Raw genomic sequence first — 20,381 nt, forward strand, 5'->3', positions numbered from 1 at the left:
TATTGTTCTCCAAGATTCTAAGTAGATTGTAAACCTTTTGTTGCCTTTTATTATACTGTAATCACAGTAATCACTTAAACCTCCTACAAAGCTTGCTGATCAAGGGTTGAGTGAAAGCTTATGGAAATATGTCTCCACTGCAAATCACAGACTATGATGAACCTGATGTCACCGTAACAAAGAGGTGATGTTTTCTACTGGGTGAAACTTGAGTTTGGAAACCGTGCACTCATTATTTTACTTCATCCATTATGATTAAAATAGGCTTTTTTTTCCAGGTAAATAATCGTGAAAACATATGAAATTAACCAGAAAGTGACGTAATTTTCTGCTGAACTTGTGACCCAAACCCTTTGTTGTTCTTCAACCCCCCTACAGAACAGAACCAACATGACGTACGAGAAGATGTCGCGAGCACTGAGACACTACTACAAGCTGAACATCATCAGAAAAGAACCTGGACAAAGACTCCTGTTCAGGTACCCCAGCTTCACCTCCCACTCAGCCCCTCACTTTGAGTTACAGACCACACAATGAAAAACTTGTGCTCCGCAGGTTCATGAAAACCCCAGACGAGATAATGAATGGACAGACGGAGCGGCTGGAGCACCTGGAGTCTGACACAGACGAACAAATCTACATCAAGGAGGAATGTTGAACAGCTCCAAGGGTGGGGTTGGGGTGGTGGGTTTCCATGGACTACTTTACTACAACCATAGCCGTCAATGCCTTTCAGAAGCAGCTTAAAAAAATCCAGAACGCTTGGACTTTGGCTCATATTGGTCCCAATGTGAGAGAAAAATGAAATCGGATCTCTCTTAACAATGCCTTAGGATGAAATTCTTCTGACATACTGTACATCAATTTAAAAAAGAAAAGTGCTTTGATTTGTCTGAGGGACACAGCTCAGAGGACTTTAGAGGCATCTCTTTGTATTTCTGTGTTGCAAAAGCCAATCACTTGTGCTTATATAATTTTTTCTTTGTTTTCTTTTTTTCCCCATTTTGTCCATATGCATTAGATCTTGGAAATTTGCTACTTGTAAAAAGAAACCTGTGTGTGTGTGTGTGTGTGTGTGTGTGTGCTTGGGTGGATGTGTGTGTGTGATAGGACTGTTTTCACCATGGAATAAACATTTTTGATCAAACTTCTAACATTTTGCACTGGTGTTCTTATTTAAGACACAAGACAGTGGAGCTGCTTAATGGGTGCAAAGCAACTGTGCTGTCTCCTAAACATCCACGGGGTGGCAGTAGAGGGCAACATTTGCAATGTGGGAACCAGGTGGAGGTCACGTCTTTATTGATCGCGCACCATGCCAACATTACAGGTCCTTCTCAAAATATTAGCATGACATTATTTTCCATAATGTAATGATGAAAATTTAACATTCATATATTATAGATTCATTGCACACTAACTGAAATATTTCAGGTCTTTTATTGTCTTAATACGGATGATTTTGGCATACAGCTCATGAAAACCCAAAATTCCTATCTCACAAAATTAGCATATCATTAAAAGGCGGAAGCAGTGGACTGAGTCTGGAGTAGAAACATCCAGAGGCACCGTGCACAGGTGTGTGCAGGAAATGGGCTACAGGTGCCGCATTCCCCAGGTCAAGCCACTTTTGAACCAGAAACAGCGGCAGAAGCGCCTGACCTGGGCTACAGAGAAGCAGCACTGGACTGTTGCTCAGTGGTCCAAAGTACTGTTTTCGGATGAAAGCAAATTCTGCATGTCATTCGGAAATCAAGGTGCCAGAGTCTGGAGGAAGACTGGGGAGAAGAAAATGCCAGAAGTCCAGTGTCAAGTACCCACAGTCAGTGATGGTCTGGGGTGCCGTGTCAGCTGCTGGTGTTGGTCCACTGTGTTTTATCAAGGGCAGGGTCAATGCAGCTAGCTATCAGGAGATTTTGGAGCACTTCATGCTTCCATCTGCTGAAAAGCTTTATGGAGATGAAGATTTCATTTTTCAGCACGACCTGGCACCTGCTCACAGTGCCAAAACCACTGGTAAATGGTTTACTGACCATGGTATCACTGTGCTCAATTGGCCTGCCAACTCTCCTGACCTGAACCCCATAGAGAATCTGTGGGATATTGTGAAGAGAACATTGAGAGACTCAAGACCCAACACTCTGGATGAGCTAAAGGCCGCTATCGAAGCATCCTGGGCCTCCATAAGACCTCAGCAGTGCCACAGGCTGATTGCCTCCATGCCACGCCGCATTGAAGCAGTCATTTCTGCCAAAGGATTCCCGACCAAGTATTGAGTGCATAACTGTACATGATTATTTGAAGGTTGACGTTTTTTGTATTAAAAACACTTTTCTTTTATTGATCGGATGAAATATGTTAATTATGTGAGATAGGAATTTTGGGTTTTCATGAGCTGTATGCCAAAATCATCCGTATTAAGACAATAAAAGACCTGAAATATTTCAGTTAGCGTGCAATGAATCTAAAATATATGAATGTTAAATTTTCATCATGACATTATGGAAAATAATGAACTTTATCACAATATGCTAATATTTTGAGAAGGACCTGTATGTCATTTCCCTATCCCACAAACAGTCACACCCCCGTTTTGGGAAAAGTACAATCAACTTTTCACTGGGGGTCATTGCAACTTTAGAAGGTTTCTGTACAATAAAACCTTACAATAATCAGCGTTTTGAAAGTTTTAGAAGCTTAAAGATATACAGAAAACTCTAAAAGGATAAAAGTTTTAGGCAATCTAACATTGCCTTTATTTTAAATAAATATATGTTTTAAATGATATGAACATAGTTAATAAATTACAGAATGCAACTATATGCTATATGGGATTATTTTAAGGCACTTTAAAATAATCTTTGGTTGCATTACGTTCAAATTTTTCTGTATCAAGCTGCCAAACAACTATCAGAAGTCACGTCACATTGTTGCTCAATTTCTGCCCAAGTACCTAAAACAAAAAATTGATACTTATATTGCGCCAAACACCCCAGACGTTGCATCCTCTCATTCAAACTGTAGTATCTGCTTTCCCACAACAGGGGGCGTGAACCTTGCGCAAAAGCCAAGTACCTTTTATTTGATTTGTTGAAGGCACCTGGTTGCATTGCATTGTATTTAGGGTTGTCAAATGAAATTAAGTAAAGAGAGCTGAATACATATGCACGCAAGGTCTTTGTGATTTTTAATTGAAAAGAAACAATCTAAAACCCCAGAGTATCTCATCTCAAAATCCAAATAAAATAGTTTCTGGCTGTAAAGTCACAAAAATGGAGAAAGGTTTAAAGGATAGTTTTGCACCGTTTGCAATCAAAGGCTGATAGATGGCGCTGGCAACATAAATTTGATTCGTAATGATAATCTGCCATTTTGCTCAATTGACAAACCTTAACTTATTCTTTACCGATACCCAACTCCACCTACTGGCGCCATAGTGTGATCATGTTTTTCATTTTACTCATGATCACTGTTCAGTGTTTATTACTTTCTCGGGATGTGCTGCCAATTCTCTCACAGTAATCTGATTACTGTAGCGGCGGTGCGCTTCGGTGTCTCCATAAAAGTTGGTGCGCGCAGAGCAGAGCTGTCAGACTGCGAAGAGTCGCTGCAGAGCTTCTACCTCCACTGAGGCTAAATGCAGAGACACGGATACGTCACTGTTTGATTTTTTTTGTTCATGTTTTTATTTCTTTCATTTTCTGGAACCTGCTGGGTGTTGATCACTCCTCCACCGTCTCCACAGGACGCAAATAAGGCAGCTCCTGCGTGGACTTAACGTGGATAGGACACTGCCAACGCGGGTTGGGACTGCAATGGATCAGATGATTCTCTTTTAGAAAGCTCCAGTTTTCAGTTATAAGGTGGTCCGATTTTACCCGGAGGTGTTTTTTTATTTTATTTTTTATTTTATATAAATTTAAGACAAGACACCACTCCCTTGATTCCCCGGTCCGCCTGTTCTGGGTGCAAATGTCTCCACATCTCAGACGCGCAGCTGGATTGTAGCGGCGGCCCCACCGATGGTTTAAACGGGCGTTAAGGTGCGGGAAGGGAGTGGGACAAAAACAGGTAAGATTTCCGATCAAACCACACCTGGATTATCATTTTCCGCAAATGTACTAAACTACTGTTAATTTTCTCGGTGATCTGAGGTTCGTTTTGCGCGCAGTGAGAACGCGCGCCCGGAGGCAAAACAAGACAAAAGAACAAAGCCAAAAAACAGATTTTATTCAGAGATATACAGAACATATCAATTTAATCGTCCCTAACTGACACACAGTGATTTGTATTTAGTGCTGTGGAGTTTTATTTGCAATGTTTGAACAGAAACACTGGAGTTACATATTGTCGTTGGCTTTCCTGAGTGCAATTTTCCAAGTTTGCTTTAATCCACTGGACAAACCACGACTGCCCTCCTGGGAGCCCCCTGTGTGTTCATCCAGCCAGCCAGTCAAAGATCAGGCTATTTCAGAGTCAACAGAGGTTAACAAAGTCTGCAACTCGAGTCTGTGAGTAGTTGTGTGTGTTAGTTCAAATATGATGGGGAAACCTAATTAGGACTATGTAGAGGGATGCTCACAGAGGAACATTTTAAAACTTTGGAAACGTGATGACGACTGAAAATGTTTAGGTGGCACAATCAAACCAAAAGCCTAAAATGTCTTGAGATTTATTACGCACCTGTTCGATATACAGTTTCATCTCACGATATGTGTGAATCAATAAAATGTTAATTTATTTTAGTAATTCAATTCAACAAGGAACATTCAAGGATATCAACAGTAAGTTTAGTGGAAGGAAAAAGTGCAGTAGAAAAGGCTGCCATCACAAATGAGATTGTGAAGCCAAATTTATTCAAGACTTTGGGGAGATTCACAAGGAGTGGACTGCTGCTGGAGTCAGAGCTTCATATGCCGATACACACAGATTAAAATAACCTGGGCTTCCTGAACAGCTCAACAGAGCCACAGATCCCCCTCCATACCATTCTGCATTGATGCAGTAATTCATGCAAAAGGACCCACTGACCACGTACTGAATGCAGTTGCTAGACAGAACATGGATATATTTTTCTGTTTGACCATAATTATGTATTAAAAATTACTTTTATAGGTCTGATTTTAATATAATTTTCTAAGAAACTGAATTTATTATTTGTGAGAAATAATCATTAAAATGAACACAAATGCACACTTATGCATTTGTAAGAATCTGTATGATACATACATTTCATTTTTTAACTTGAATTATTGATAAAAAAAATGTTCAATGATATTCTATAGAGAAACAAATGTATATAGTTAGACCTTTAAAAAGGGACACTACACTGATGAAACCAATTGTCAGAATTTAATCATTAAAAATGGTAAACATTTATTTTTAAGATTTCCATCAACATTTTTAAGTTGAAGTAGTGTAAATTTAACAGCCAGACAAAAACTATTTAATCACAACAATCAGAAAATTGTACTTGCAATACAAAATTAATTAAATGCTAATTATTAAGAGTTAAGAATCCTCTGACAAGGTACTAGGTTAAACCTTTTCCTTATTAGTAACAGGTGCAGTTTGCTAGCAGACGTGGCTTTAGCATTAGACCCATTGCTAAACTGGGCTACAAGCCTCAAATCTTCGTCCAACACAGAGCCTTTTAAACCAAAAGTCCAAAAAGATTTCAGAACATTTATGTTTATGTAGTTTTTCATGATACACCTATGCAAACAGCCTGTGTGTGCAACGGGATACTGCACACAACAAATAAGAATTGTAACCAAAATGTTGCAAAACCATTTAGACAGCATTAACACAAGTTTCAACACACTTAATACTTTAGAGCACAACCTGAAGCTGTTTGACAAAATTCCTAAATCAAAGTAAAGTCAAAAAGCCCTGCTTCTGAGGTCTGAAATTAAGCAGAGGGAGAGAGGTGAATCCAACAAATTAATCAACAATGTGGTAGAATTTAGCTTTTAGAAGCTGTGTGTGAATTAAATGTTCATAAAACCAATTAAAGCTCTAATTACTGTTCACAGCATGTTTCCAGCACTAACTCAACTTCTGTGCACACTTCCTGCTGACTTCAATTAACAACAAGGTTCATATTAAATATGAAAAAAAGGGAGCAGCTGATGTGAACTGTTTGCTCTGCTAAAGAGAAGGCAGCCTAAGTACTTCAAACAAGGCATGGGCCAATGTAAGAATCTCATGGTACTATAAACTATATGGAGTTAAAATACCATGGTTTTAAGCTATTTCGAAAATAATTACAGTAAAAATGTACAACTTGATTTTATTGTTTTTAGTTATTTTAAGTTATTCTGAAACAATACTCAAAAGATTTATTATAACACTTATAGTCTTTTTTATCTATTTAGAAAGTACATGTTTAATGTTGGCTACATGTATTGATTTACTTTATCATAGTACTTCAGCCAGCTGACTGGCAATGTGTAGTTACAGTTAGGGGAGTAGTGTGTTACTCTATGCCCCGTACAGCCAGAGAAAACTCCCACTACTGTGGGCATTATCAGAAAACTTTAAATCATAGGAACAGTATGATGGGGAATTATTTGTTATTAGATAGCACTGTTATTTTTGGTAACTTCTGGAACAATAACCAGTTTATTCCTCTTCTTACTGTACATTTATCTTGAGTAAAACTATGAGGGTTAAATGGTATGTCCAAATTAAAAACATATAGTGTATAACATGATCTAACTGTTTTTGCTTAAACCAGAAAAGCAATTTCATTCATATTGTTGCAAATATAGTCTAATAATAAACATTATTACAGTTATAGTAATGCTATCATTTGTTCATTTGATTTTGATAAATAGACTTATGCAAAATTCTAGGACAAACACCTGCTAAATATAGTCGTAGTTTTTAAATGCTTATGGCTCAGAATAATTTTAACAGCTCTATGCTTTATACAGTTACACAAGTACAATAAGTGTATATGTGTTGGAAAATTAGTCAGGGTGTCTGCTCAGGTAGCACTGTTTTTTGCAAAGATTTCCAAACAGCCGAATTTGTCTTTGTTGTTAGTGATAGATGATTGTAGATGCCTTGAGGCGACAGGCGTTGTAAATTGGTGCTACAAAAATAAACTGAAATGAATTGCTTTCAGTCAGCTGACAGGCAGCAAGCAACAACAGGTTAGGGAGGGGGACTGCTGCACTGTTCTGGGCTCCATATAGACAGAAAAACTCCAATCCCTGCGGTACTTTGTTTAGACGAAATAAAGGATATTATGTTGTAGAAACAGTACGGTGTGAACTTTTTTCCATTTTGAAGCGGTGACCACGTAAAACCTCAGCATACCTGGATACAAGCAACAGGTCTGTGCCAACCTTAAACACAAATATGATTGAACCTTACATTGGCTTCTTTTTAGTTTGAAATATCTGTTTGAGTGGTTCCTGGTAGCAACTTAGATTTTTTTCAATGACCTTTCCACAATTTTAAAGTTGATCTTTTCTTATGTTACTTTAGATTGTTTTACCTAAATACATGAACCACTGAATGAGTTGTTCATTGTGACAGGTAGACTCTGTTTCAGTCCATTTATCATTATTCATATGTCATTATTCATTTCTTTAGCTTTACCATTACTTGAGAAAATGTACTCGATGACATAGTTTTTAGCGGTATGAACTGGTCATTATCCCTGAGCAGGGCCCAGTAGCTGATAACTGGCAGCTGGTGTGAATGGGAGGAATTTGGGGCTCCTGCCTAAGATCAGACGGACCCCTTTCTAACCTATCAGGCTGGGTAAAACAGTGCCATCCATCTGGCCAGCTCTGTGCAGCTCAGCCAATGTCACCTTTATATATATATATATTTTTTTCTTCCTGACCGGTTCTGTGACCTCCTCTTGGTGCTGCCTCCTCTTCATTGATCCAAAGCTATGACACGGAGGCTTTATGGTCTGCTGCCCCTCGCCGACCAGGATGACTTGGCACTGCCTGTGAACAGCTGTGACACAAGCAGCAGGGAGCCTGAGAATTGGGCTGTCTTTTTCTTGTTTTTTTTCAATTTCAGAATTTTAAGAAACTTTGCACAAATTTTGCCATCACGTACAAAAACACTAATTTGACTGGAAATATAAGCAGAAGCAATTCATCCCTCCCATAAAAAAGAAACAACGGGTTTCATGTTTAGCACGAGCTGATTGGCACCTCTCTGTGGAGGTGTTTGATTGAAGTTTTTTTTAGCTTCTCTTTCCTTGTTTGTCTTGCTCTCTTTCCTCTGTTCTAATTTTAAGTCAAATACTAGAGAGACTGAAGGAACAGGAGCTCTATAGAAAAAAAACCATAAACAGCTAAATCATAAAAAATCTGTATAATATTTTATCTTTATTTTGCCTTTTGCTGTTGGATTTTCTTTCAGTTTCTGTATGGTTTAAGTGTCACAGTGCTGCTGTCTCTAGCTTGTTCATTTGGTCGCATATGCAGTAACTACATAGTATACAGTGATGATGAAAATATTTACATGTGTATGCAAAACACCTGGTAAGATGTGACAATATGCAAAAAGATTCTGCTTCATTCATTTACAGGAACTTGCAAAAGTTCTAAATGATGATACATGTGGAAGCTGAATCTAAATTTCCCAATGAAGATGGCAAAAGCTGTGGAAACCTGCAAAGTTTTCTCCCATTTTTCATTTTTAAATTGTCTGCAAACTCTGTTAGACATCTTCTTCTGGAAAAAAAACGGTTGCTAACATTTTTGATCATGCTGTTTCTAAAGGTTTGTTTTTGAGAGTCCAGAGAAAGTAATCAATTTTCTCTAGGTCTTTAGATCACAGTGACACCGCTGCCCCTACCCCACCTGTTACTGTGCACTGTTTTCCGAAATTATAGGAAAAACACAAAATTCATCTGTTTGTATATTTTACCATATGCTCAAAGCACAGACATTTGTGGTGTAGAAACTAAAGGAGCACCACCAGTCAAATTAAGCAGCACTTGGCTAGCTAGTTGGCTAGCTATGTGCAGTCATGCTAACTGACTAATTGTCCAGCTATTACAACCTTTTACTCTAAAAAGAGCATAACAGGAAAAAGGTTTTAATGTTTTGGAAACTATGAAAATTCAACACATATTTATAGTCTGTTTTTGCTTAAATTTATGTAGTAACATTAGATAAATGTTATTAGATAGCATTGGTATAGCCATACTATTTTAGCAGCTGTGGGTGTTTTTGTAGATTTAAACAAAAGCAATTAGATTTTGTATTATATTTCGTTTTTTACTGTGATTCCATGAAACCTTGGGGTTTTTACTCAAGCCTGTTTTACTGTGAGAAATAAGATGCATGAATTCATCATTCAGAGAAACAGCCTGATTGGTGATCAGCAATACAAATACTGAAAAACAGAATTCTTTTAATATTGCTTGACTCTATCAAAATTAATAACTCGCACTATTTTCTGTCTGTAAAAGTGTCAACCAACAGCATTTAATTAGAATTTTATACTTTTTTTTTTTTTTTTAGCTCAATTAAAAATGAGATAAAGGTTGTGCTTTGATGTATTAATGAGCATGAACTTGTAATTTCTTCATTTTCTGTTGGATTCAAATATTTTATGGGTTTTATGTCTTAAAGTCAAAAGAAAAAACAATCAGTTAAAACCTAAACACGCAAACACACAAAGCCTGAGTGGAAATCTCATACAGGCATATTGCTAGTTACCTTTAAAATCTCTGTATTACCCTTGCCATCACAGACGTGGGAACGGTGTACTGACAAGGACACTGACAACAGTACACGTCTAAATGGTTCTTCTCTGTCTTATGGTTGGCACACACAACAACCCCTTCTTCCATAAACAGACCTGGAATCTAGAAGTGTTCGCCCACATGGATGTTCCCACTTAAAAATCTCCAGCCCCGATTGAATTTTCTGGTAATTTTTCCATAAAATATGTGAATGTAGCTCCTGTATCTTGTGCTTGGAAAAGGTCTTCCAAACAAATCCAATATACTTGTTTTGGTCAGAGAGCTCAGTTGTACCCCCGGCATGTTAACTGGGAATCACCAGCGACCTGACATTCTAACCTGCTTGTCTATGTTTGTTTCTCTCTATAAAAAATCTTTTAATGGTTGTACACATCTTGCACAGGTTTGCAGAGATCAAAGGAGAAATATTTAGTTTCTTCTTCATCTCTCTTGAAGCAGAGCAGCATAAAAGTAAAATTCTACCTTGATCTTATTTGTGTAACACTGACACTGAGAACGAGAGGGTAAACAATCAGCAAGCTCGTGTGTCACCAAGTCAGCTTATGTGGCAAAGATTTAGCCTCTTAAAAGCCAAAAAAACAACAACTTTATAGTTGGCCATTGCTTTTTGAACTCCGGTCTACTCATAGATGGATGATCAAACTTATGTGTGTTCAGTACCCTGGCATAGTGTATTTGCAGTCAGATTCCTAAATAAAGCTTTAAATATTAACACGATTCTCCTTGTGGGTTCAATTCCAGCTTCCTCCTGCCATATGTCGATGTGCCCCTGGGCAAGGCACTTAACCTCAAGTTGCCTACCATTCTGCGTATTGGTGTATGAATGTGTGAGCGTTAGTGAGTATGATTGGGTGAATGTGGCGCTAGTGTAAAGCGCTTTGAGTGGTCTGTATGACTGGAAAAGCGCTATATAAGTTCAGTCCATTTACCATTCCTTTTCAATGCATTTGAAAATTGGTTATAAAACTGAAAATGATAGTGTTCAGAGTACAATACACTGCCAATATTGTGCCTGGAAAAATATTCCAGACACCTTAACCATGGCAACCTGGGAGATGGATAATGCATGCCTGCTTCCATAAAAAAAGGTGTGAATAACTTAAGCAGTGGCATCCCATGTGACCCCCCCACGGGGCACAATGGGCTATTAAAAGTCTCAGGGTGGCACACTAAAATACAAACAAATGACAAAAACGCTGTAATGTTGTACTATTACTATATAACAGGAACTACAGAATACTTTTTGAATCAGCCAATGAAAGTTTTAAAAGTGTCAGAGCTTCGCTGTTGAACTCCCTCGACACTTCTTGGCCCCTACTGGTCAAGATGGGTAAAATGCCAGTCATGTCTTTCCCTCTTTCCCATTTTAAAAAGATTAGTCAGAGGCCCATTAAGAGAAATGGGCCTCTGACTAATCATTTCTATTCCTCAGAAAACCAGGAAGCCTAGAAACAGTAATTCAGTTTTTGCTGTAATTCCCAGTACTAACATAGTTAAAGTTAGATGGAAATTATGAGTATTGTTCTCAAACAACCAAAGTTTATTACAAATATAAGGAGGTTCAGCAATAAATGCTAATATAGGATGCATAAATGGCGACATATAATAAAAGTTAAATGACCCAAAATTGGTTAAACATCATTGATATTAAATTGGATCAATCTTTATAAAATTAAGCATGTTATTTTTGCTAAGAATGTGAAAGACTCACAAATTATCTTTAATTGGACATAAATGGGGCAAAAATCATGTCTATAAGGAACGTCTTTGTAGTTTGATGCTGTCCTTCTCCTCAGAACTGTCCTCCAGTTGAATGTGATCCTATTTAATTCAGTGGAGAAAGAGGTGGAAGGCCAGAGAAAAGTAAGAGGAAGAGTAAAATACATCTAGGAATAACTAGAATCCATTCGTCTGTGTCCAGGTTTTTTCCCCCATGCAGGAGTCTTATCTCTTTGCTAGCGATTTGGTGCTGATCTGTCTGCAGCCCAGTAAGTTTTAAACATGTGTCCGTCACGCAGGGTAAGTCCAACCGACCAGGAACTCCAAAACAAACTCGCCGAGTCATAGTCTTTGGACAGCAGAAACGTCTTTCTCTTACTCTTCCCTTCACATGTCTCTCCCTCCAATCGTCTGGTAGTTGGTTGGTGCTGCAGTCTTGCAGAGATCCGCTACTTTTATGATTTGAGCCAAAAGTCATCTGGGACGCAATATCCTGTTTACCAGCTCTCAGCAGTCCAAGAACCGCAAAAAACTGAGCTGAGTCAGAAGTTCAGGACTCATTACAGCTTGTTCAGGTCACAGTTAAGGTCAAAGTTTTCTCGTCCTCTATCACTTTGTCACGTTGTGCTCAGATATAACAGACTCTTCCACAGACACCTTTTTTTCTCCTTTATTTTTTAAAAGATTTGTAAAAAAAAGTAAATTGTCCAGAAAGGATTTTTAGTGCTGCTATGGTGGACCACTAGATAGATGATGGACTTAGTTTGTTTTACTTGATGCTGATTTCAGACTAAAACGTTTTGGTGAAAGAAAAATGTGTCTGACCTGAAAATTTATTGTTACTTCTGTTAACTTTGCTTTGTTGTAGTTCAAGGTGTTTCAGATGTAAATTATTTCTCAAACGTTTATACTGTGTAGCATCTAAAACCTTTAGGAACCACCATAACTCAGAAATAACAAAGCTAGCAACACATTTTAACAATTACTATCTTAGACATTACGCTTACAGTTCAAGTGAGGATCTGGACCCAGCAGAGGGCTGGGAGACACCAAGAGGGGGGTCATGAGATGATTTTCAGAATCATCATGATGTGACCGCTGAGTATGGAAGGCCAAAAGGAACAGTCAGTCATTTTCTACCACTTATTCCATAGTGGGTCGCAGGGGAGCTGGTGCCTATCTCCAGCAGTCTATGGGTGAGAGGCGGGGTACACCCTGGACAGATCACCAGTCCATCACAGGGCAACACACAAACAACCATGCACACACTCATTCATACACCTAAGGGCAATTTAGAGAGACCAATTAACCTAACAGGCATGTCTTTGGACTGTGGGAGGAAGCCGGAGTACCCGGTGAGAACCCACGCATGCACGGGGAGAACATGCAAACTCCATGCAGAAAGAGCCCCAGCCAGGAATTGAACCTAGGACCTTCTTGTTGCAAGGCAACAGTGCTACCAACTGCACCACCGTGCAGCCCGCCAAAAGGAACAAATTAAATAAATTAATTTATCATGAAATAAATAAATGTGAAAGTCCCATGAAATAGAGAAACAGTGTCTGGCACTGTTATTTTGGGGGTCAAAGGCTGAAAAGTTTGGGAACCCCTGAATAGGTGAATAATAACTGTGCCAATAGTTATCACGGCTAGTTTGCTTTGTAATGGTTTTAGGGCTTTAAGCATGATCCAGTGGTTCTCATAACATACAGCATCAGAATTTAGAACCACTAAGACTGAAAAATAAATATCACATTTGAAATGGTGCTAGCAGATATTATCTTTTGCAGTAGTCAAAGTTAGATGATAATTGGATGTTAATAACAAAAATGATCAAGACAACTTTGCTTTGTCATAGTTGAAAGTGTCATGATGTGTGGAATAGGAACCATTATCATACATTAGCAGCTACATGACAGCACCAATAGGGGACTTTCCACATGTTGTGAAAATAACATGTTCTACATAATAAATTAGGCATTATTAATACAGGACAAGATCTTACTGATCTATTTTGCTCTTCCTTAGGACTCCCTGGCAAACTATTTCTAACTTGCTGTGAGAGTTAGTATCTTTAAAAGCAGCAGATTCCAAGGATCTATAAACTGCCGGCAACCTCTTGGCTGTCTCTGATGTTAATCGTGGTAGCAAAAGCAGCTGTGAATATTGGAGCTGTACCTGTCTCAGCTTCTGAAAACTGGTTTACTGAAACATGACAGAACGTATGACGGAGCATTTTTTCTACTGAGATCCTTTTTTTAATGCAGTGTTTAAAAGCCCCAGTTTGTGTCTGTAGTCTACTTTGTCTTAGATTCCATACTTTCATATGATTTTTCTTACTATATTTTTATATAATATTGCACGTGTCTGTTAAAATGTGAAAAATTGTTTTAGAAATGGCAAATACACTCTTTATCAAAATAAATATTTTGTGAAAATTTGTTGCAAAGCGATTTAATGCAGAAAAGTCTGTGATTTAAGCTTTTCCCAAATTCTGGAAAAGTATGAAAATATTTTTCCATATTTGGAACTTTAAATTTTCCATCCATCCATCCATCCATCCATCCATCCATCCATCCATCCATCCATCCATCCATCCATTTGAACCCTGATCATTGGAGTCTAGTTTAATTTCCAATTTTGGCCTGAAAAAGGTGTAGGAAACCCAGGTGCACTAAAACATACAAGGTATATGTGGAGTCTTCTTTGCTATGTAAAGCTTTTATTGAGCTGTGTGCCTTGCTTGGCTCACTCTGCATCCCAGGGCCATTTAACCCGGGAGCTGTAACCTAAAGACCTGATAGTTGCAGGCTGTGGCTTTCCATCTGACCGCGGGCCCCCACTTATCTGTCAAATAAGCTGTTTTAATTGCATACACACAGAGCCCTATCAGGCCATGTAGCGAGCTCAGAGATAAGGGTTACACAGAGTCAGGCATCAGTAACAGGATAAGAGGACCGCAGAAAAACAGAGCTGCTGGGTCCCAGGAGGACGTCAGGTCAGGAAATATCTATAACTGCCCTATTAATTTCAAACTTACAAAGCCATTTCTCCATCTGTCTGTGGGGCTCAGGAGATGGTTGTTGCTAACTGAAATCAAAGCACTTTTAAACGGCGATGACAGTGTGCTGACATTATCTGTGGCCAGCCTGGGAGGTAGAACTATGTAAAATAACCTTGACAATCATGACATTTTTATGCATATGTACTGATAAGAAGGGAAAAAGGACATGGGGGATGTTTGCAGTTATTCAGAATTTAAAATAGACAAGTGGTCAGGACCTTGTTATGCTGAAATCAGAGCAAACATTAACAACACACCAAGGACAGAACATGCTGTGAATGGCAAAGCTTTAAATTATTAGTCCTGTATTAGACCAGAAGAAAATGTGTGATGTTTGTCTAACATTTTAACACGTTTCCCACGCAGTCTGGAAAAATATGGCATTTGATTTTCGTATTTTTTTGTTCTGGATAAAATGGAACAAGAAAAATAGTGGAAAATGTGCATTTTTCAGACTTCATTCACTATTGTCTGTAGATTTTTTTAACACATGTTCTACCATCCATCCATCCATCCATCCATCCATCCATCCATCCATCTATCCATCCATCCAAAGCCTGACCACAGTAGAAACATCTGCCATAAATATATACTAACATTTTGCATACTTTACAAATTAAACAAGAAGGAGTTAGAACTGTTGAAATATGAATCTGAAAAAACATTCATGTGTTTTTAGTAAACATCTCACAATGTCACAGGCTCCTGCAACCTTCCATTCATCGAGGACTTGGACTGTTGATGCTACACCATGTATTGTTTTGACCCGCGTGGCCCACATGAAGCGCGAGTCAACACTGTAGCCGGGTAAATGTCAGCCACACCAGGCTGTTAATGAGACCAGAGACTAAGGAGAGGGCTGACACCATCATAGGCTCTGTGCTGAGAGGCTCATTTACATTACAGCAGGCGACAGCCGGATAGATAAGCAGGGAGAGGGGAGCGGAGACACAGCAAGCGGGAGAGAGTCAGAGAAATGAGGCAGCAGGAAATAAAATATGTTGGTTTTAGGATTGATACATTTTTTCAGAAACACAAATAAGCTTATAGTTTACTTAAACCTTAAAGAACAGAACTCTGCTCTTTTTCTATTGTTTTTTCTATGCTGAATAAATTCTGCATCAAAACAGCAGTTTTGTAACAAGTTCCTAATAATTGCAAGTGTTGGAAGATATACTCAGCTATCAATATGGGGGCCACCCTCAGAAGGGCACAGTTGCCATAGTAACCAATTTTGACCACATAAAAAGTATGTCTAAAAGCACAGAAAGAAAAGAAAATGGAACTTACAGGTTATAAACCTTCAAACTACCCCGGTACACTAACTAATGTGGTGGTTTTATTGACCTGTCCCATTTGACTCCATGTAACAAGTCATAGCTAACACCTGATTAGTGCTTTCAGGCTACTTTTAATTAGCTTGCCCTGATTTCCAACCATCTAAAGCAGAACCTATTATTTCCAAGCACTTTGGAGTAAGCAACCCTTTAGTGTAATATTTTTAATTCATAGAGGTACAGTTCTAGTCAGAAGTTTGCATACCATGCCAGTGTAAAACCTGCTTCACTGTGGACACCAATGGTCCAGCAGCTTCAAGGCTATGACTGGGTTGAAACTTGGCTGTTCCCAGGTTATTCTTGCTTATTTTAACTAGTTTCCTTCAATCTGAGGCCAAGGGTTTGGCCAAACATTTGAAGCTTGGATACAACTGAGTGTCCCATGAGAACAATAACCCCAAACAAACTGTCTTGGGAATAGATCAAATTAGCACGCCATCAGGCCTCTAGAATGTTCTCCATAGTGCCCTTACTAAAACGCTGTTGCAGATTTATGGATCAGGCTTAAAAACTGGGCCTGTGTGGCCAGAAATTAGACCGCCAGAATGCTAGACTGAAGTTTACCAGAGAGAACAATAACCAAGACTTTTGTACAGGAAAGTTTTTTTGTTTTAGGAATAGGCAATTATTAACAATTAACAAATATTATCCAAAAATGTGTTTGAAGGCTTCTAAAGATTTTCAAGGGCTTGCACAAAATTATTTTTCCAGTCCTGTTTGCAGTGCTAACAAACTACTGAAACTTTGTAAGAATCACAACCAACACATTTAAAGTGTGCAAAAATGCAAGAAAACACAGACCAAAACTACAGTTTAAAAATGTTTATTTATGGTCTGGCCGTCTGAGAACTACTTTCATCCTTCCTCTTTGAGATGTGGTATTGTCATTTCAACATTTGGCGTAACAAAAATAAAATAAAAGTTTTTTTTTTCTGGCTGAAAACTAAAAAGGATAAGATTAGTGGGGGATACAAAGATATTCAAAGCATTAATCCTAATTTTTTTTACCAGAACTGCTACAAACGTGCACAGCTAAAGTTCCAGTGAGTTGTGTGTGTAACACAGAGATGCTGCTGCTCTGACATGATGTCTCCAGGACATGTTTGGAAAAGAGTTCAATTTATGTTTGAACATGATAATAATACTGACTCATGATGCCCTACTGTGCATCTAACTAGTTATGAAAACATATTGTAGTTTATTTGTGAATGTTAGAAGATTAATTTCTAAAGAGGTTAGGTTAGAGAAGACAAGTTTGATCCCAGTTCATGGATACTACACAGTTGTTGCAAATTTCAATCAAATGTACATCTATTATGTGTCTAAAACATGATTTCAAAACAAAAATTACAATAAACTTTCTTTAGTGGATATATAGAAATTATAAGTTGTCTTTTTTATGTAACATTTGCAGCTCTAAACGTGTTTTATTCAGCTGGATTTTGAAGGTTGTGGTTTAGTAGCACTCTTTACCAATTAAAAACACCAAAATCTGAGAAGAACTTCCATAAAGCTTGAAATCATTGGGTGTTGACTGGAAGCAGGTTTCATGATAAGTGACGTGAGACCATGTGTGGGATGGAAGGTAACCAATCAGTACCAAACCAAGACAAACGGATAACTACACTAAGTATAAAACATAAAACCGGAACACAAAAAAACCAAGTTTGAACTATACAAAAGCAAAGGATCTTAAAGCCATATTCAGAAAACAATAGAGGACGAAAACTACCAACTACCAACCTTATGATAATTGGTAGCTAAAAAAAGAAAATTATTTTGATAAAGTTTAAACCACATATTTGCACACACTAGAATTTTGGCCCACTTCTCCTGAAAGAACTGGTAGAACTGAGTCAGGTTTCAAGGCTGCCTTGCTCACGCACACCATTTTAGGTCCGCCCAAAAACTTTCTACAAGACTGAGATTAGGGCTTTGTGATGGCCACTCCAACGCACCGACTTTATAGTCTTTTAGCCACTTCAAACTAATTTGGCGGTACACTTTGGGTCATGGGCTGCACAGTGGTGCAGTTGGTAGCACTGTTGCCTTGTAGCAAGAAGGTCCTGGGTTAGACTCCTGCATGGAGTTTGCATGATTTCCCCGTGCATGCGTGGGTTCTCACTGGGTACTCCGGCTTCCTCCCATAGTCCAAAAACATGACTGTTAGGCTAACTGGTCTCTAAATTGCCCTTAGGTGTGTGCATGGTTGTATGTGTGTTGCCCTGCGATGGACCGGCGACCTGTCCAGGGTGAACTCTGCCTTCTGCTCATAGACTGCTGGAGATAGGCACCAGCTTCCCGCGACCCACTATGGAAGAAGTGGTAGAAAATTACTGACTGACTGATTTTGGGTCATTGTCCCTTTGTAAAACCCACTAGTGCCCAATCCTTAACTTTCTGGCTGGTGTCTTGAGAAATCACTTTCCCATACAATGTTCTTTCCTCATGGTGTCATCTATTTTGTTGAGGAGCACCAGTTCCTCCTGCAGTAAAACTCCCCCACACCATGATGGCGCCACCTCCATGACCTACTTCACAGTTGGATTGTTACAACAGTTAATATGGCCAAACACTCCAATTTTAGGTTCAATGGACAGCAGCACACATCTCCAAAGATTAGGTCTTTGTCCTTGTTGCATTTGCAAATTGTAATCTGGTGTTTTATATTGTTATTGGAGCAATGGCTTCTTCCTCCCTGAGTGGCTTTTCAGCCCATGTTGGCATATGACTCTTTCCACGTTGGGTAATGACTCTCTCACCAGCTCCAGTCAACATTTTCAGTAGTTCTCTTGCTTTTGTTCTTTGGTTGAACAAAAGCATCCACAGGTGTGCTTTGTTAGCTTCTGATGGAGATCAGAAGCTAACAAAGCCATGACATTAGCATAATCTGTGTTTCTCCAGTGTTTAAAGACATGTCTTAATTGATGTACATTTTTGAATTTGAAGAAAATAATAAGAAATTATCTTAAAAATCTCATTATTGGTGCATTTCTCAAATAGAGATCATTTTGGTCATCCTAACTGACCTAAATCAGGAACATTTTAGTCTGAATTAATGACAGACAGTGAGAAAGAAGGTTATATACAGTTTTTCTAAATATCTTGTTCCAGCTGTAAAATGCTGCATTTTTTTCATATTTTTCTATTCAAAGCAGGATTCACCTACTTGCTTTCTTATCTTTATCTCACAATGGTAATTTTTTTCTTTAATTTTCTTTTCTTCTACACCAAATTAAAAGTATTCAGTAGTATGTTAAATTTGCTTTGCTGCAGAAGTAGCGTAAAATTAAATGCGATGTGCTAGAATGTCTCCTCTGTCTGTGATCCAAGCATTCTTACATCAGCTGCCTTTCTTTTAATCTGAAAGGAATAAACTGAATTTGTGATGAAGAATCGGCAGCAGTGGAGGCGGTGATGAATAAACGCTACATCACGTCCCTGCCTCCGTAGATCCCAATCCATTCTGGCTGAATGTCAGGCTGGTATGCACTGGTGGGAGAGAGAGAGAAAGAGACAGAGCAAAAAAGAGAGGATTGGAGTTACACTGGCTTCCAAGTATGCTGTCATGCCAAAAATGAGTAACGGCAAGCCTCCAGACTACAGAATCCACAGAGCTCTGGTCTCAAGGCGCCGGATCTGTTGATGTACAAGCCAGATGTTCCAGGTGGCTCTTATGATTGCTGCCAATGTGGTGTCGTTTCTGAAAAAATCTTCTTCAGATTTTGAATGTTTTTTTTAATTCTAAGTAACAATGGAAATCTGCAATAAAATTCTTGTTAAAACCATTCAACACTATTTATCGATTAAATGACGTTTAAAGGGTTTCTAACTATAAGCTTTCAAAAATACCTTTTAGATGTTTAAAACATTTTGTTTTTACACTGGCTCTTTTGCCTTTATTGTCTTCAGTGTCACCACAGCTTGCAACCACTCTCAGAAAAAAGTTTGAAACCATTTTAAAAAATGCTAATAGTTTACAGTTTTTATAAGATGACAATAGTTGTGTTTTAACCAACTATTAGAATAAGGCAGTAAGGACTATGACAGTGTTGTGCGAACTGCAGTTACATAGCAGGCTAACATGCAGAGATACACATAAAAATGAAATGCATCACACAAATACCGATTAGAAATGCATCAATAAGGAAAATTCACAATTCTGATTTTCTGTTTGACGTGAATTCTTTAACGATTCAGATTGTCTTCTTGAACTACAACCTAAGAACGGGACTAAAACATTTGTAAACTTTCCTGCAGAAACACTTTTTTTTTTTTTACCTAAATGACATTAAAAGACAAAAAGTATGGCTATGGCTACAGTAACTATGGCATGCCTGTATTTGGCAATTTAACACTGCAATATGAATACACAGAAAAAAGAAAAAAACTGAAAGAACCTGCACATAAGCTTGGTGGCGGGGCTATGACAATTGTTGGGACCATCCATTTTGGTCGCACATATTGACACACGCAGCTCAAGAGACGTCGCAGCTCTGATGTCACTGGGAGC

At 38.4% G+C, this 20,381-nt stretch overlaps 2 protein-coding genes across 6 annotated transcripts in view; both read left to right on the forward strand.

Annotated features, from left to right (window-relative positions):
- etv6 (ETS variant transcription factor 6) overlaps nt 1-1,154 on the forward strand; it is a 41,877-nt gene extending 40,723 nt beyond the window's left edge. For all 4 annotated transcript variants that reach the window (XM_047389916.1, XM_047389914.1, XM_047389915.1 and 1 more), the window contains 2 exons: nt 379-479; nt 556-1,154. In XM_047389916.1, the coding sequence (XP_047245872.1) occupies nt 379-479; nt 556-658 (204 nt within the window). In that variant the 3' untranslated portion in view covers nt 659-1,154. The remainder of the gene's footprint in view (nt 1-378; nt 480-555) is intronic.
- A 2,281-nt stretch (nt 1,155-3,435) lies between these two features.
- Nucleotides 3,436-20,381, forward strand: part of LOC124882703 (chemokine-like protein TAFA-2) — a 104,453-nt gene continuing 87,507 nt past the window's right edge. The window contains exon 1 of one of the 2 annotated variants that reach the window (XM_047389202.1): nt 3,436-4,071. The gene's annotated coding sequence lies outside the window, so the exon portion shown is untranslated. The remainder of the gene's footprint in view (nt 4,072-20,381) is intronic. The other variant, XM_047389203.1, reaches the window with a different exon arrangement.

The sequence above is a fragment of the Girardinichthys multiradiatus genome, chromosome 17, assembly GCF_021462225.1.
Source record: "Girardinichthys multiradiatus isolate DD_20200921_A chromosome 17, DD_fGirMul_XY1, whole genome shotgun sequence".
Taxonomy (NCBI): domain Eukaryota; kingdom Metazoa; phylum Chordata; class Actinopteri; order Cyprinodontiformes; family Goodeidae; genus Girardinichthys; species Girardinichthys multiradiatus.